This window comes from Aotus nancymaae, unplaced genomic scaffold, assembly GCF_030222135.1.
Source record: "Aotus nancymaae isolate 86718 unplaced genomic scaffold, 86718_ANA_hifiasm-v0.15.2.pri h1tg000009l, whole genome shotgun sequence".
NCBI lineage: Eukaryota > Metazoa > Chordata > Mammalia > Primates > Aotidae > Aotus > Aotus nancymaae.
The window spans coordinates 16,506,524-16,525,547 of NW_026988420.1; the positions used below are offsets into that span (position 1 = coordinate 16,506,524).

Sequence of the window (19,024 nt, forward strand, 5' to 3'; positions counted from 1 at the left end):
AGAATTAGTAAAAGGAAGAAAGAACATTAAAAGGGAAAAATCATGGGTGTGTGCCTACAGTTAATGACTCTATGAAAAAGAAAAGCTAGAACAGACTTGAGATGAAAAAGGGTCAAAGGAAAAAGAAGATAGTTTATCAATTACTTATCAATTGTGATAGTCTAGCAACACATTGATTGCTTTATTCAATTACAAGACTTTGTTACTTCTGTAGGCTAAATTATCATATAGATTATATAATAATTATAACACTTCTCACAGTATATGTAATTCCCATGTAATTCATAAGAGCGTTTAATTGTTATATGCTTGAGATGTCAACAGATTTGATTTGTGTAATATATATGACATTCCAATGGAAACAAAAACAAAATCTTTCTAACAAAAAAAAAAAAGAAGGGCTGGACATAGTGGCTCATGCCTATAGTCCCAGCACTTTAGGAGGCCAAGGTGGGTAGGTCACATGAGCTAAGTGGCTGCCTAGTGAGAAAGTGCCTGAGAATTTGAAGAACTAATGAATGAGCAGGTGTGGGGCTGACCTAGAAAGAGGGCACTAACATGGCCAGGCGAGGTGGCTCGCGCCTGTAATCCCAGCACTTTGGGAGGCCGAGGTGGGCGGATCACCTGAGGCCAGGAGTTTGAGATCAGCTTGGCCAAAATAGTGAAACCCTGTCTCTACTAAAAATACAAAAATTAGCCAGGCATGGTGGCGCACGCCTGTAGTCCCAGCTACTGGGGAGGCCGAGGCACAAGAATTGCTTGAACATGGAAGGCGGAGGTTGCAGTGGGCTGACATCATGCCACCACACTCCAGCCTAGGCAACAGAGTGAGACACTGTCTCCAGAAAAAAAAAAAGAAAGAAAGAAAGAAAGAAAGAAAGAGGTCAAGGGAACTATGTGTTTCAAATGAAGATTTGCAAAGTTCTTCTTGGATTATTTGTGTTAGGAAAATTTGGATTTCAGAATAATGAATGTTAATATATAAAGTTATTTTCAGATAACCAAAGCTTAAGTTAGCACAACATTACCATTGAATTGCGGATAAGCCATGCCTCTCTTCCTGACCGTAATCTTCAACTCCAGTATTTTCTTGAGGAATAGGGTGATAACTTGGTTCGTGGGCTCTCCTCCTCAGCATATCAAGTTGAGCATAATAGTAATCAAAATGTCCACACACAGCAGCAAGTTTGGGCCTTCCTATCATTTTTATCTGAAGAAAAGAAGAGGGGATGTTTTAAAAAACCATAACACAAATTTATAATACTTGGCAATATGATAGTGACCATAGCTAAGACAAGGCACTGAAGGTGTATTTTTGCTGTGTTTCTTCTACACTTGTTTTTCAGAGTAAAATAATCTTAGAGTCCCCAAATCCAAGAGTACAAAAATACCTAAGTACTATAGTATAGTGGTTTACAGTTTTGCTAAGGTATGGATATGAATCATGCATACTTCATGGCAAGTATGTGAAAAATACTTAGCTAGTGAGTATGCCCAGCCAACCCAAGATCCAAAACTAAACTCAGAATTATTGTTTTCTGTTTTTCATAAATTTGTTTATACCTTACTATATGAGGGAAAAAAGTATTTGTGAAATTCATACATTTGGGGATTTGCAACATTTTAGTTTCTGATAAATTGACTAAATGCAAAATGGCATCATGACTTAAAGAAAAGAAGATGCTGAATCAGAGTCATTCTTCCAGAGAAAACATAAAAAAGGTCACATAACAGCTGTCATGGGAATATTACCATTCCAGCTCTTACCACCCCTCCCAACCAGAACAGAATGAGAACAGGAGAACCAGAAATGACAGTTTATCTCACAATTGAATAGAGGCCACTGAGCTAGAAGACAAGAAACAGATCAAATTAAGATATAAAACCCAGTCAAGACCTTCTTGCTGAAGAGCAAAGTGGGGTCAATTTAACCTTAAATGTGGCAACTCTGTCCAGTTTACAGTTAAAAATAAAAAGAGAAAAAAAAGATGAAACTACTGCAACAACCTAGGAACAAATCGTTGGGAATATGAATAACAAAAACAATTAACACCAAAATGTCCTCATGTAAAGAGGTAACATATCATATTCTTTGTTCTTTTTACTGCTATATGGTTCATATATGTTAGATTGGACCATATGAAATTGCATATATTTGACCATCATTAATCTAGAAAAATACCTTCATATAGTTCTATTTAAATATTAAAGTAAATGTATAAAATTTAGTTCATTAATCTAAACACAAATTATATGTTTACTTTAAAAACATTTTTTTTTTTAAGTTCTGAGACAGGATCTTGCTCTGTCACCCAGCCTGGAGGGCAGTGGTGTGATCATAGCTCATTGCAGCTTCAAACTCCTGGGCTCAAGGGATCTCCTGCCTCATCCTCTCAAGTAACTGGGACTAGAGGCACATGCCACCGCATCCAGCTAATTTTTTTTTAATTTTATTTTTTGTAGAGGTGAGCTCTCAATGTGTTGACCAGGCTGGTCTCAAACTCCTGGGCTGAAGTGATCCTCCTGCCTCAGCCTCCCAAAGTGTTGGATTACAGGTGTGAGCCACTGCACTGGCCTATTTTAAAAATCTTTTAAAGTGAGCAGTAGTTTCTTTGTTTTACAATTTCACATGCATATAACCTAGAAGAAAATACTATTAATTACTTGTTGAAAAGTGGTTAGAAATAGAGAAAAGTATTGAAAGACAATAAACAGTTTCTTTAAAATTTTCTCTAACATCCCAACAATAATAAGAATATCAGAGGTAGTTCCTGTGGAAATCAATTTTACCTTTTCAAAGAATTGGAAAAAATGTTAATGTGTTCAACAGTTCTCATAATTTAATTCGTCCTCAAATCTTTTAGATGTATTTTCTCTTCTACAGGTCTGATAAAGAGTCCTCTGAATCACAAGATACTTTTCTTATTTATTTAATAAAACTAAGCCCTTAGGCTGGGCACAGTGGCTCATGCCTATAATGCCAGCACTTTGGGAGGCTGAGGCAGGCAGATCACTTGAGCCCAGGAGTTTGTGAACAGCCTGGGAAACACAGTGAGACCCTGACTCTACAAAAAATAAAAACCAGCTGGGCATCATGGCGCACACCTGTAGTACTAGCCATTCAGGAGCCTGAGTGGGAGGATCGCTTGAGCCTGGGAGGCCGAGTGATATGGTTTGGATTTGTGTCCCTGCCCAATCTCATGTTGAACTGTAATCCCCAATGTTGAAGGAGAGGTCTGGTGAATGGATCACGGAGGCAGATTTCCTCCTTGCTCTTCTTGTCATAGTGAGTTCTCATGAGATCTGGTTGTTCAAAAGTGTGTGGCAGCTACCCCTTCATTCTTTTCCTCCTGAATGTAAGATGAGCCTGCTTCCCCATCTGCCATGATTGTAAATCTCCTGAGGCCTCCCCAACCATGCTTCTGGTACAGCCTGCAGAACTGTGAGCCAATTAAACCTCTTGTCTTTATAAATTATGCAGTCTCAGGTAGTTCTTTATAGCAGTACGAGAACAGACTACCATAGTACATTGGCACCAGGAGTGGGCTATTGTATAAATATACCTGAAAATGTAAAAGTGACTTTGGAACTGGGTAATGGGTAGAGGTTAGATGGGTATGGAGGGCTCAGAAGAAGACATGAAGATGATGGAAAGTTTGAAATGTCCTAGAGACTTGTTAAAATAGTAGTGACCAAAATGCTGACAGTGATATGGTCAATGAAGTCTGGGCTAAGGAGGTCTCAGATGGAGATGAGGAACTTATTGGGAAATGGAGCAAAGGGCACTTTTCTTATGCATTAGCAAAGTGGTTGGAGGCATTCTATCACTACCCTAGGGATCTGTGGAACTTTGAACTTGAGAGTGATGATTTAGGATATCTGGCAGAAGAAATTTCTAAACAGCAAAGTGTTCAAGACGTGGCCTGGCTGCTCTAGCAGCCTGTAATCATATTTGTGAGCAAATAAATCATGTAAAACTGGAACTTATATTTAAAAGAGAAGCAGAATGTAAAAGTTAGGAAAGTTTGCAGCTTGGAAACAAAAACCCATTTTCTGGGGAGGAATTCAAACCAGCTGCAGAAATTTTCAAAAATAAAGAGGAGTCAAATGTTGCTAGCCAAGATAATGGGGGGAATGACTTGAAGGCATTTCAGACACCTTTGAGGCAGCCTCTCTCATTATAGGCCTGGAGGCCTAAGAGGGAAGAATGGCTTTGAGGACCAGACCCAGGTTCTCCACTACTCTGTGCAGCCTCAGGATGTGGTGTCTTATATTATGGCTGCTCTAGCTCCAAACATGGTTAAAAGGGCCCAAGGTACAGCTCAGGCCATTGCTTTAGAGGGCACAAGCCATAAACCTTGGTGGCTTCCACATGGTGTTAAGTATGCAGGTGCACAGAGTGCACGAGTTGAGGCGTGGGAGCCTCCACCAAGATTTCAGAAGATGTATGGAAAAGCCTAGAGGTCCAGGCAGAAGCCTGTTGCAGGGGGACCTGCTACTAGGGCAGTGCAGAGGGGAAATGTGGCATTGGATTCTCCACACAGAGTCCCCACTGGGGCACTGCCTAGTGGAGCTGTGAGAAGAGGGCCACCATTTTCCAGACTCCAAATCGGTAGATTGAATGACAGCTTGCACCATGCACCTGGAAAAGCTACAGGCACTCAACAGCAGCCTGTGAGAGCAGCCAAAGGGGCTGTAGCCACAAAGCCTCAGGAGCAGAGCTGCCCAAGGCCTTGGGAGCCCACTCCTTGCAGCAGTATGCCCTGGATGTGAGACATGGAATCAAAAGAGATTATTTTGGAGCTTTAAGATTTAATGACTGCCCTGCTAGGTTTCGAGTTTGCATGGAGTCTATAACCCCTTGTTTTGGCTAATTTCTTCCTTTTGAAATGGGTGAATTTACCCAATGCCTGTACCCCCATCGTATTTTGGAAGTAACTAACTTGTTTTTTATTTTATAGACTCATAGGTGGAAGGGACTTGACTTGTCTCAGATGAGACTTTAAACTGTGGACTTTTGAGTTAATGCTGAAATGATAATAAGCCTTGGGGGCCTGTTAAGAAGGGATAATTGTATTTTGCAATGTGAGGAGGACATGAGAATTGGGAGGAACCAGAGGTGGAATGATACGGCTTAGATTTGTGTCCCTGCCTAAATTTCATGTTGAATTATAATCTCCGAAGTTGGAGGAGGGGCCTGGTGGAAGGTGATTAGATCATGGGGGCAGATTTCCCCCTTGCTGTTCTTCTGACAGCAAGTAACATCTCATGAGATCTGGTTGTTTACAAGTGTGTAGCACCTCCCCATTCACTCTCTTTCTTCTGCTCTGGCCATTTAAGATGAGCCTGCTTCCACTTCCACCATGATTATAAGTTTCCTGAGGCCTCACCAGTGATGTGTCCCATACAGGCTGCAGAACTGTGAGCCAAATAAATCTCTTTTCTTTATAAACTACCCAGTCTCAAGTAGTTCTTTATATTAGCCTGTATGAGAACAGACTAATACCTCGAGGCTGCAATGAGCTAAGACACGCCACTGCACTCTAGACTGGGTGACAGAGCAAGACCCTGTTTCAAATAAATAAATAAGTTAAGCCCTTTATCAAATGAAGGGCAATAACTTAAACAATGGATTTTTTTTAAAAGTTTATATACAAACACATTTTCTAAAATGTCTATGTATCAAGTAAACACTTCCATCTATGTATCAAGTAAATTTACTTCCAAATGGTTCTATAATTATACCATGAGCCTTCTTTAAAAATACAATTCTTTAATTAAAATATAATAGCCATTTTATCATTTACATACCAGAAGCATTTCACTAGTATGACCTAAAAGATTCAACGCTCTGCTGAAATGAATTCAAATAATTAACACAAAGAATCACTAGGGAAATATCAATTATTATATCATAAAAACTTCTTAATTCTATATATGTTAGAACTAAGAAAATTAACTTCAGATTGTTTTCTATTGCTGTTACTCACATGTGTCCTACATAGAAAAACCTTATTTATTAGAAATTAGAAGAATTTCAGTTACAAAAATAAAATTAAACCTGAAGTATACTAGTAAGAATATACAGCTTTGTTTTATAAAATGTAAAAACTAGAAGTTGTCCAACAAAATACCATTATAATGCTCATTACAGAATAAGTACAAAATCTGTGGACTCCAAATAATGAGCTTGTACCTCATTAACACATGCAGGTAGGTCTGTCCGAATATACCATACCTTTAACGGGTTAAAAAAATTAGAATGAATAAGACCTACTGTTTGATAGCAAAATAGATGGACTATAGTCAATAATAACTTAATTATACATTTTAAAATAACTTAAAGAGTATAACTGGGTTGTTCATAACTCAAAGGATAAATGCTTGATGGGATAGATACCCCATTCTCCATGATGTGCTTATTTCACATTGCTTGCCTGTATCAAAACATCTCATGTGCCCCATAAATACATATACTTATTATGTACCCACAAAATTTTAAGTTAAAAAATTAAAGAAAAAGAATATACCAGCCAGGCACCATGGCTCACACCTATAATCCCAGCACTTTGGAGGCCAAGGCAGGTGGATCGAGAGATTGAGATCATCCTGGCCAACATGGTGAAACCCCATCTCTAATAAAAACACAAAAATTAGCTGGGCATGGTGGCACATGCCTGTAGTCCCAGCTACTTAGGAGGCTGGGGCAGAAGAATCACTTGAACCCAGGAGGTGGAGGTTGCAGTGAGCTGAGATCGCACCACTGCACTCCAGCCTGGTGGTAACCTAGCAAAACTCTGTCTTAATTAAAAAAAATATATATATATATATAGCTAAAAAACACAAAGGAGAGTTTAGAATGACTTACAGATCTGGGCTTCTGCACTCCAGCTGGTGGTCTCCATTCATTTCTATGCAATATTGCATTCCTTTTAATTGGCACAGATATCCTTGATCTTGGTGGGCACTTTCCCTGGAATCTCACTTTTTGTATTTTGCACTCTTAATTAACCAAAATAAAATGGCTTCAATTTTTTAAAAATTGTACACCTTTAATATTGATACTTGTAAGAGTATAAACATAAGCTACATTTCAGCAAGTTTACTTTTTAGCCAAAGATATTTTACACACAGAGAAGTACAGCTGAAAAATTAATATGCATTTTCTTTAAAAGGAGAAAATCATTTTTTCAGAGCCCCTTTGCATACTTCAAGTAATACATGACATCACTTTTTTTTTCAGAAAAAACAGAAATTAATATTAACATTTACAGAAACAATATGTATGGGGTAATAGTAAAAGTTATTAAATTTGGTCCTCAGAGCTTGGGTTATCAGGCCACTCCATTCATGCCACATTGTTTGGAATTGATGAGTAGATCTTCTCTCTCTCTCTTTTTTTTTTTTTTGTTGTTGTTGTTGAGAAGTCTCACTCTGTCACCCAGGCTACAGTGCAGTGGCAGGGTCTCAGCTCACTGCAACCTTCACCTCCCAAGTTCATGCCATTCTCATGCCTCAGCCACCTGAGTAACTGGGATGACAGACATGCGCCACCACGTGCAGCTAATTTTTGTATTTTCAGTAGACATGTGGTTTGGCCATGTTGGCCAGATTGGCATCAAACTCCTGGCCTCCAGTGATCTGCCCTCCTTGGCCTCCCAAAGTGCTGGGATTAAGGTATGAGTAGATTTTCTAATGTTTGTCTTTATCTCCATCAAAATTTGTTCTTGGGCTGGGCAAGGTGGCTCACACCTGTAATCCCAGCAATTTGGGAGGCCAAGGTGGAAGGACTGTTTGAGCTCAAGAGTTCGAGGCCAGCCTGGGCAACACAGTGAGACCTGATCACAATAAAAAAAAAATTGTTCTTGTTCTCCTATCTTACCTATACTAGAAACATGGACAATACACTGTCCCGTATTCTCTACTTATCTATTTTCTGAACATTCTCAATCTAGACTGATATACAACGTCAGTCAAATTAAATGGCAAAGAAGCTCATTCGTTTTCTCTTTAACTTTCCTCAATTTTAGCATCTCTATCACAATGGATAACATTTCCCTATCATGGATTTCTTTGAGAGGTTTTCTGCTCCTCCTGATATTGTAAGTCTAGACATTGAGTTGTGGCTAAATCCTGGGGCTTTGACTTTCACACCTTCAAGTGAATTAGTAATTTTCTCTTCCTTAATGCACCCCTCCTGTAACACAGAGCCCTTCATCACTTTCACATAGTAACAGTTCCCATTGTTGCCAATTAGACCCCAAGATCCTAACTTCAGCTCCAGTGGTCCTTTGCAACAGAATTCTTAATTGCCGGTCTATCCTATTTTAGAAAAACAAGTTTCATCTCATCATCTGTGTCTATCTGTAACCTTCTCACACTCTATCCCCTCCCTATACAAAAGTTAAGTTTGGGTTCAACCTCTTCAAGCATCTCTCTCAGCATGTCCTCTGCTTCATGAAGGTTTCCTGACTAATGAGAAGGAAGGGGCTAATGTATGAACTAGATATACAACTTTGAGGCACACTCACTAGTTGTCATTTGACAGGATGATTTTTTTCCTGCTTATACTGCTTGTATTTTTCAAATGTCCACTTTCCATATGTTTGGTGACATTTCCTTGCATTACTCTCCGTATGACACATGTGTAATAGATGCTTTTGATTGTACGGCTAAGTCACACTTACTCTGGACCACCTTCCCAGCATGTTGAGAAGCTGGCACTCCTGCTCTGCATATAAGCATGTGATTGAATTCTTCCTGAATGACCTAAAACCAAACACACGTGTCAAGGACCTACAAACCAAAATCTCTGCCAAAATTCAAACAACCACCTCAAAACTCACCTCAGGAGTCAAATATTTGGGAATAAGATTCTCTAAAAAGGGCCTTTTCAAAATGGAATTTATGGATGGTCGGTCTCGAGGAGATATTTTAAAGAGCTGAGATATCAAGGAATGTAGGTTACGAGAAAACCTTGGAGATATTGGAGCAAAATGTGCTTGACAAATCTTCAGAACCAGCTGCTGTAAGTTGCTACCCTCAAACTGAAAGGACAAGGAGCAATGATACTAAATCAGAGAAAAGTTACTAAAGTAACAAATCTTAAAAGTGTTAAAGTAACAAATATACCAAGAAGCAAAACAATGTTTTTAAATTGCAGAAGCACTAAGCTCGTGGGTAATCCCAGTACTTTGAGAGGCTGAGGCAGGAGGATCACTTGAGCCCAGGAGTTCAAGACCAGCCTGGGAAACACAGTTAGATCTCATCTCTCCAAATCATGATTTTTAAAAATTTGCTGGGTATGGTGGTATGAGCCTGTGGTCCCAGCTACTTGGGAGGCTGAGGCAGGAGGATTATCTGAGCCCAGGAAGTCAGAGCTTCAGTGAGCCATGATCACACTATTGCACTCCAGCCTGAGTGACAGAGTGAGAACCTGTGTCAATAAAAAAACAAAAAATAAAGAAGAAGCACTATGGTCCACCCTAAATTGTTTTCATCAACTAATCTTCCATGAGCAAATACTGCAGTTACTCAATGGGATGCCATGTTACTTAAAACAAGTTTTTTGTTTGTTTAATTTTGTCTTATTATCAAAATAATGTTTACTCGTAACAAAAAACTGGAAGGTATAGAAAGTTCTAAAGTCATGGGAAAATATGTATAATTTTACCACTCAGAGGGATAGCTCCTTCTTATCTTTTTTAAAAATGATTTTTATTTTACAAAGTTGAGATCACACTGATATGAAATTTTATCTCTTGCTATTTAAAATTAGCATAAACATTTTTCATTTCCTCTAAAATGCTTCATAAACCAGAGAATCTTCTATTGTATATACCCAATAGCTATTTATACATAATAATATTCAACACCATGGTGTAGCAATAAATGTACATGTTGGCCAGGCACAGTGGCTCACGCCTATAATCCCAGCATTTGGGAGGCAGAGGCAGGCGGATCACCTGAAGTCAGGAGTTTAAGACCAGCCTGGTCAACAGGGTGAAACCCCATCTCTACTAAAAATACAAAAAAATTAGCAGAGCGTGGTGGTGGGTACCTGTAATCCCAGCTACTCAGGAGGCTGAGGTAGGAGAATTGCTTGAACCCAGGAGTCAGAGGTTGCAGTGAGCTGAGATCAGGCCACTGCACTCTAGTCTAGGCAGCAGAGTGGGACTCTGTCTCAAAAAAAAAAAAAAAAAAGAGGTACACGTTTTGGTCAGACACTGGCTGTGCAACACTTGACATAATTAATAATAACAATAATAATGACAGCTGTGGAGAAAAGAGTTGATGTAGCAGGCTATCCTCAGAAAGGCCTGCTTACAATGTTGGCCTGGGAACTAAGATTTCAGGAGAATTCCCACCATTCCCTAAATGTTAAGAGGGGTTCTCTTTGCCTCAGCTATTTATGCAAACAATATGACTTATGCTGAACACCTACTTTCTTTCCAGGAGTCTAGAAGTTTGATATATGCCAGGTAGAGGGTGCCTATGTGACCAGTCCCCAGTAAAAACCCTGGGCACTGGGTATATCTGATGAGCTTTCTTATAGATCACATTTCACAGGTGTGGTGGGTAACAATGCTAGAGGATTTGGCACATCCCCTGTGACCTCTGGGAAAAGACTCTTAAAACCTTGTGCCTGGTTTCCTATAAACTTTGTCCACGTACATTTTCCTTTTGCCGAACATATGTATTCACACGTAATTTATTTATTTAATTTTTTTTGAGACGGAGTCTCGCTCTGTCATCCAGGCTGGAGTGCAGTGGTGTGATCTCAGTTCACTATAGCCTCCACCTCCTGGGTTCAAGCAATTCTCGTGCCTCAGCCTCCTTACTAGCTAAAAACTGCAGGTGCGCACCAGCATGCCCAGCTAATTTTTGCATTTGTAGTAGAGACGGGGTCTCACCATCATGTTGGCCAGGCCAGTCTCTAACTCCTGATCTCAAGTGATCTGCCTGCCTTGGCCTCCCAAAGTGGTGGGATTATAGGCATGAGCCACCATGTCAAGCCCACATAAAACTCCCGACCTCAAGTGATCTGCCTGCCTTGGCCTCCCAAAGTGGTGGGATTATAGGCATGAGCCACCATGTCAAGCCCACATAATTTATTTTTAATGGAAATATGCTACACATACTATTCTCCAACTCAGACTTTTTACTTTATAATACTGCTTGGACATCTTTCCATGTCAGGACATATAGATCTACCATTATTTTAAGTAGCTCATCCATATAATTTTTAACAATCTAATAAAATCAAACATTAACCTTTTTCTCCCAGAAGTTAATTTCTTTTCTACAATTCCAATAATTCAAAATTAGTCTGATGATGAGCATACTTACAGGATGTTTCAGTGTGCAGAGCTCATATAAGACACAGCCAAGAGACCAAATATCCCTAGAGAAGATCAGAGTTTACAAGCTAAGAAAATATCCATAATTCTTAAGAAAAGCTTTTACCCTTACAGTGCCTTAAATTTGTGTTGCTTTACAATTTTATATAAGTTGACCAGTTTTCACAAATTCTTTCAGATATATCATCAATACTTATTAGAAGATAATAGGTAAGATAAATAAAAATAAAATTTGTAGTTTATTGGATTTCTAGTGGAAGAAAGGCACACAAACTTTGCTACAACCTGGTGGCTTAATATTTAGTTCAGCTTCCTGCTCAAAGAAAATGTATATGATGAAATTTTGAGCAATTTGGAGGAGGCAGGCAGAACTCAAACATGGATTTGTTTTGACTCAAAAGGTAATATTGAGTTGATTTTGAAAGATACGTCCTACTCAAGGCTTTTGACAGAACCAAAGTTATATTATGTAATGAACACAATATCTGATTCTCAATAAACATTATTAAAAATGTACTTAAAATATATATCGTGAGCTTTGCTCCTCACAGATTTAGTATTTCATAAATATTTATATGTGATTGGTTTAATTGAGGAGTTATTTTGTAGAACAAAAAGCACAATTAAATCTAAAAGATCAAAAAATGTATAATGAGAAATGTAAATATCAAGGAGCCAAAGCAAGAAGGAATCATTAAAGTGAGGAGTGAGGTAAATGCCTCCTCTAGCAGCAATGCTTCATGCATGTGAGAGAGAGAGAGAGAGAGAGAGAGAAAGAGAGAGACTGACTGACTCTTATACTAAGGGTTTGAGTACAATAGACTGTAAGTACAAGAGATGGTAAGATTGGTGGGAAACAAATTTGTGGGTTTTTTTAATAATTTTTTTTTTTTTTTTTTTTTTTTTTTTTTTTTTTCAGAAACAAGGTTTCACTATGTTGCTCAGGCTGATCTCAAACTCTTATACTCCCTCCTTGGCCTCCCAAAGTGCTGGGAGGCATGAGCCACCTGCACCTGACCCAGGAAACAAATGTCTACTTTTAGAGCTTCTAGAAACTCACTGACCACTTCACACCACACAGAATTTTGTCTTTTCTAAGGCTTCCACAGACCCAAACTTCTCTTCTGTCCTCAGAGCACCCTCTGCAGCCAAGGTAGAGAATTCATATGCCCCTCAGGGCTAAGGCCAGTACTGCAGCCACCTGGCAGTTGGGAGGGGCCAGTTGCAGCCCTGAGACCTCTCGGCATGGTGAAGACTGCAGTGAACCAGAGAATGTTTGCTGCTCTAACAGAGCCAGCAGCTACCCACCTGATTATTGCTAATATCTTCCCATTTTCAGATGCATCAACTCTGCATATTTTAAAGCCTTTCAATATTTATTTTTTTTAATGTAGTGACAAGGTCTCACAATGTTGCCCAGGCTGATCTTGAACCCCTAGACTCAAGCAATCATTCCCCTCAGCCTCCCAAAGTGCAAGGATTACAGGTGTGAGCCACCACATCCAGCACTATTTACATGTTGATTCAAATTCTTGAAAAGCAGTACAAGGAAACAAAACAATGCCCTGCTCTGAACAGCCTACTTTCTGTCCAGCACACCCTACCTGCATTCCTGCATGATTAACTTGAGGCCAAACTCCTAGGTACCAGGGAATAGCTCAAAAACAAAACAAAAAAAATCCCTGTTATTTTATTATGCAGAGAAATTCTTACTATCCTTTTTGTAATTCTCTACCATCTGAGCTTTGCCTTTCATTTATCTCTTTCAAAGACCAATAGCCAAACATCTCTTGGGCATTTTCCTAAACAAAAGGACAAATAACCCAAAGGGAACTCAGTCTTCCTTATTGCCAACTTGTTCAATGGCAGCCAGCTTTGAAAAGTTAAAATCTTTCCCTTCTCCTTACAGGAAGCAAAATTTCCTCCTCACCTTTTATTGCCGTATACATTAACATTACTGCTGAGGGTCGAGTGTGGTGGCTCATGTCTGCAATCCCAGCACTTTGAGAGGCAGGCAGATCACCTGAGGTCAGGAATTTGAGACCAGCCTGGGCAATATGGTGAAACCCCATCTCTACTAAAAATACAAAAAATTATCCAGGCATGGTCCTGGTACTTGGGATGCTGAGGCACAAGAATTGCTTGAACCTGGGAGGCAGAGGTCGCAGTGAGCCAAGATTACACCACTGCACTCCAGCCTGGGTGACAGAGCCAGGCTCCATCTCCAAAAATAATAATAATAATAATTACTACTGAGAACCAGACTCTGATGTCACATACATAAAAACTAGCTGGGTTTTAAAGCTGGAAGTCACCTTAAAGATTACCTAGTCAATATTCTCATTGTTATGAGTTATAGAACTGAGGCCCAAAGAGGTCAACTGACTTGGTCAAGTTAGCAACTGAGCCAAGACTAGGATTCCAGCACCTAACCCAGTGATCAGTCACCAGACCACACTGTGTTCTGCTTCGTCTTCTTCAATCTTGTCTTGCAACAGACTAAACAGTGCTTCAAAGGTATAAACATACAACAAAAAAATGGACATTGCAGTGACGGCAATTTTTGATGTTATTTTTTATACCACTTGTATCTTTAAAGGAAGAGAAATGGCTTTCTTCTAAACAACTTTGAAAGCTTCAGGTAACACTGCTCAGAGATAGTCTCTGGGATCCCCATTTTGTGGCAGGCCAGGTCTTACTAATGCAAGCCTCCATCACAACTGTTTCAGTACTGACTGAGTGGTGAAGTTAAACACTGAAAGCTAAAAAAGCCAGTGCCCTTATATATTCCTTATGGAATGTAACAAAAGCCCATCAAGAGTTTTGCCTAAGTCTTTCCTGGGCCTTAAAGCATGACAAAATAATGAAGGAATTCTTAACAGGACCCATTTAGGATTAAACAAGTTTTATCAGGGGTCTGAAGAAACTCCCCAGGCCTCCACAAACAAGTTTATTGGAGGTCTGAAGGAACTCCCCAAACCTCCATGACTTAGCATGAAACAAGATTAAGGGCAATCACCCCAGCACCTAGACCCATTTAGATTAAGTAAATGTACTGAGGCTCCAGAAGGTCTTCAGGACTCAGACCTTAGTTATAGATTAAAAGGAGTTAATCACTTATGTCCTTAAATGAATGCACTCTTATACATAGAAATATAGCTTAAAAGGTGTATAAACTCGGAACAAATTTGCAATTTTGAGTTGGTCTGGTGATAATTTCTAAACCTCCCTATAACTGGTTACAGAAATAAAAACTCACTTCCTCCCTACTACATCTGCATCTCATTATTGGACCACAAGAAATAGCAGCCCAACCCTCAGTTTGGTCCAGGAACAATTTCACACATGAAGAAAATGAAATTACAAAAGTACCATAAGAAATAGAGAAGAGATTTGAATTTTAGTTTTTGGAATCTTCGCTCAGTGTCATCCATCAGATTTTACTGACACTTTTAAACTGAGAGTCAGTAACTTACGTTTTATTGTTGTAGGGCTTATTCTGACAGATCTCTGGGGACAGGTAGTAAGGTGTTCCAACACAAGTTCGAGCAAGTTCCATGGAACTAGTAAATTATATTAAATAATAAATTAGCATGGTTTTTTAGTGGAGATAAAGTCTTAAGAAAAGTCTTAAGACATGGACATGCAAGAAGAATGCAAAAATGGATAACACAAGATTTGATACATATAAATGTTAAAAGGAAGAAAAACACCGTATATTGATAAAGTAACAAAATCAGTTGATTTTTAAAATTACAATTCACCTCCCAAAAAATTACACATTAAAACATATTTTTATGGCTTAAAGACTCCACAAAGAGATGAAATTGTCATGTTATAAAAATCTCTCTGATGTAAGAGATTATCTAATTGCGACCTCATGATTTAAAATTTAGAAAATACAAAAATGAATAATGGAAAAAAAGTTACCCAGAATCTTAGCACCCAAAACAACTATTGTTAAAATTCTGATATACTTCCTTCCTTTTTTCCACCATATTTTTCATATAACTGTGATCACAATGCATTTAAAATTCGGAATTCCATTTTTATAACAAAGTTATCAAGAAGTCTTCAAAACCATAAATGTTTTTAATGATATATTCAGGTATATGGCCATGCCAAGTTTTATTAAATTTAGCCATTTTCCAATTATTTAGGCATTTACGTTATTCCAAATTTCAAACTATTCCCTTGGAACAAATTCTCCCGAATATTTAAAAATCTCTTAATATATATTGCCACCAAATTGTCTTCCCAACAGGTGCACCAATTTATTTGCTAGAAAGTGTATAAATCAAAAATAAAATTCTAAGGTCCCCAAGCAACTCACGGACCCTCCCCTTGGCCAAGGACATTCCAAAGTTAACCCGAAAAACTAGTTCAGGCCATGATGGGAAGCAGGGTCGGACATGCCTCATTATTTTCTCCTCCCCTTTGGAATTCAGGCACAGTTGACCAGCATTAACATTAAACAGACCTTAAGACTGACAAAGCAGACTCTTTGTAGCAATAAGATACCAAAGTCCAGCCTGACTCTAGCATAATATCACATGACAGATAGAAGGCCTGAAAGAAATCAAAATATTTTACTCCACATCATGTTTCTTTGCCCATATCTTGAAATAGTCCTGCAAAGCTTTCTCTTATGGGGAAAATCTACATTCTGAAGAAAATCCCCTTCTTTTTCCGAGTCTTTTTCCTGATCCAGGAGAAAATTAACTAAGAGTCTGGCACCTTTTCAAGACTGATAAGAAACATTTACAATCTATTCTTTCTGAGGCCTGCTACTTGGAGATTTCATGTTCATAACAAAAACCTTGGTTTTCACAACCCCTTATCTTAACCCACATACTCCCTTCCATTGATTCCAGGTCTCTAGATAAGCTCTTTCAACCAACTGTAAATCTGAATAGTTTTTAAACCATCTATGACCTGGAAGCTCCCTCCCATTCCTCCCAGCTTTGAGTTGTCCTGCCTTTCTGGACCAAACCCATGTACATCTTATTGATGTCTTGTGTTACAAAACCAAGCTGCAGCCCAGCCACCTGGGGCACATGTTCTCAGGATCTCCTGAGGGCTATGTTACAGGCATGGGCCTTTGGTCACTCGTATTTGGCTCAGAATAAATTTCTTCAAATATTTTACAGAGTTTGACTTTTTTCATTAAGAAGTGTAAACCTGCCTGTTTCACTAAATTCTCACTAGCTTTATGCATATTAGTCACACCCCATAGTTGATAAACTGGAATCACACTACAGAGCATTAGCAACATCATTCTATTATGCCACAATTTATATCTTGAGAATTTTAATCTCAAAGTACCATCTGACTGATTTAATGCACTGACATAAAACTACCTAAAATTATTTGGACAACCAAGATTTTAATATATTCGTAATCCATGATACCTAAAAATACATACTTGGGCTATTTTGAATAGAAAAAAAAATTATTTTCAAAGTACTTACTTATTCAGGACTCTTGCTATACCGAAGTCCCCAAGCTTTGCAACCATTCCATTCTTGCTAAGAAAAATGTTCTATAAATGGAGAAAATGTCATGTTGTTTGAGGCACTTCAAGAAAAGATCAGAGTTCTCTCTTAGTCTTCTCTCTGAGCTGTTACCTGAGTTTTTATGTCCCTGTGTAATATCTTCCTGTCATGAATATATTTTAGTCCTAGAGAAATCTGTACAAACCAACCGAGGATCTATAGAGAGAACACAACACAAAGCCATTGAATAGCCTGTTAGTCACTGAAATGTCTTCATGATAACATGCAAAAAGAAAGAAAGAAGTTATACACATACACATACACATACACACACACACATAGTGTATGTGTATTTACAGGAATGAAGTTAATAGATACACTTTATAATATTATTATTTTCATTTTACAACTAGAAAAATGGAGGCACAAAAAAGTAATCAAAATATCACTGGTATCAAGGGAAATGCCACATGCAGAAAACGATAAGTAGAAGCAAGGGAAAGAGGGCATGCCATTCATGATTTTCATCTTTTCTTACTTAACCCTAGGATGCTAATTGCATCAGGAATAGTACACAGCAGCCCTGTTTCCAGATAACCTGGGCACCATTGGTTCTTCCTTTATGGTGGAAGGAGGTAGGGAGAGAAAGAGGAAGAAATGCGGGATCTGTGAGGTTATTAGGAATTGTAATGATGTGTCTATATATCTAATATAAAACCAGTAAATACTTCACTTTTAAAGTTTAATTTTATTTCTAAGTCATGATTTTATTTTATCTTTGTTGGCCATGAGCCTCTTTATGAAAATATGTCCTATGCCTATAGAGATTTATTTAAACTATTCTAAAATTTCACTGGTTCTTTATCTGCCAAATTATACAGAAAGAGGAAAATAATAGGAATAAAGTTATATTCCAGACATTAATCTTCAGTTGTAATTTTAGTTCATTCCTAACAAAAAGAAAGGTAACTAAAAATTTTGTCATGAGAAACATTTTTATAAAATGTGGCAAAATAATACCTAGATAAGAAAGGAGAGCTTCTATGAATATGGAATTTCATATCTAATACAAATCAGCATACAAGGAATGCTTGATTAATGTTACAGAGATTAGAGATATTGATTCTTTAATCCTTCGTGTATTCAAAATATTCAACTTTAAGTGGAAATTACATGGGCATGATGCTCTTACATGCTAAACTAGAACAAAGAAACAAATGGCCAAAGGAAAGATGGCAAGCCTTTCTGTGTGCTGCTTGAGGCAATGGCCTTACCATCAATCACACAGGCACTAATTCAGATTCCTCTCCACACACACAAACCTGTCTCCTTTATGAGTACCACTCCCAAGAAGGTTCCAAGGAGGCTTGGAGAATAGAAGAGAAATATGTTTATGCAAAGAGAAAGTGGGAATTGAGGCCATTATTCTTCATTTTTTGTCTCCCCCTCTTAATAACCAATGAAACTAAACAGGCATGGCTAAGACAAGCTTCTATCCTCTCTAGCAAAGTGGGATATCTATTTTAAAACAGAGCACCAAATTGTTAAAGAGAAAACAGTGAAGCTATAAATATGTCATATGTTAAATGGCTAAGGAACACTCACATTCAGATTTTTTTTAACCATGAAGTTTTATCTCAGGGGCATCATATATGAGATTGTCCAAACAGACTATCTTTTCTCAAGAAAATCTCACTCTCTAAAAAACAGTTTAGGTTCAACTGGAACTTGTTCTGGACTGAATCTACCAAGAACATTGATCCACTATTTTATGGTTTGAATTTCTCTACCAAAACACATGCTTTATATCAACGTAGTCTACTACTTATGACATTAAACGTTTAATTCTCTCCCCGCCACACATACATAAAATTAAAAAGCAAATTCAAAGTTTTTACCTGATCTTCACTAAATAACACACCCCGTTGTCTACTGATCCTTTTCATGAGATCCCCTCCATCACAATATTCCATCACAATAAACAGCCTGCCATTCTCTGTAAGAAAAGAAATAATTTGGTGCTGGAAGGATTTCAGATATTTATCATCATGTCATGTTCTGGCTGTGGAATGAAGATGGACTGGGTTCTAATCCCACTATGCCATTTCTATTTCTTAGCTCTGTGACTCTGGGCAAGTCACTTTAATTTCTCTTTGCCTCATTACCTCA

At 38.3% G+C, this 19,024-nt stretch overlaps 1 protein-coding gene across 1 annotated transcript in view; it reads right to left on the reverse strand.

Moving 5' to 3' along the window:
• Positions 1 to 19,024, reverse strand: part of NEK5 (NIMA related kinase 5) — a 78,349-nt gene that overhangs the window by 43,489 nt on the left and 15,836 nt on the right. Inside the window, exons 3-11 of the mRNA XM_064373607.1 lie at positions 18,754 to 18,851; positions 16,988 to 17,071; positions 16,832 to 16,902; positions 14,837 to 14,923; positions 11,350 to 11,404; positions 8,847 to 9,047; positions 8,688 to 8,769; positions 6,869 to 7,002; positions 1,029 to 1,210 (exon numbers count right to left, since the gene is read on the reverse strand). Of these exons, the coding sequence (XP_064229677.1) occupies positions 1,029 to 1,210; positions 6,869 to 7,002; positions 8,688 to 8,769; positions 8,847 to 9,047; positions 11,350 to 11,404; positions 14,837 to 14,923; positions 16,832 to 16,902; positions 16,988 to 17,071; positions 18,754 to 18,851 (994 nt within the window). The remainder of the gene's footprint in view (positions 1 to 1,028; positions 1,211 to 6,868; positions 7,003 to 8,687; positions 8,770 to 8,846; positions 9,048 to 11,349; positions 11,405 to 14,836; positions 14,924 to 16,831; positions 16,903 to 16,987; positions 17,072 to 18,753; positions 18,852 to 19,024) is intronic.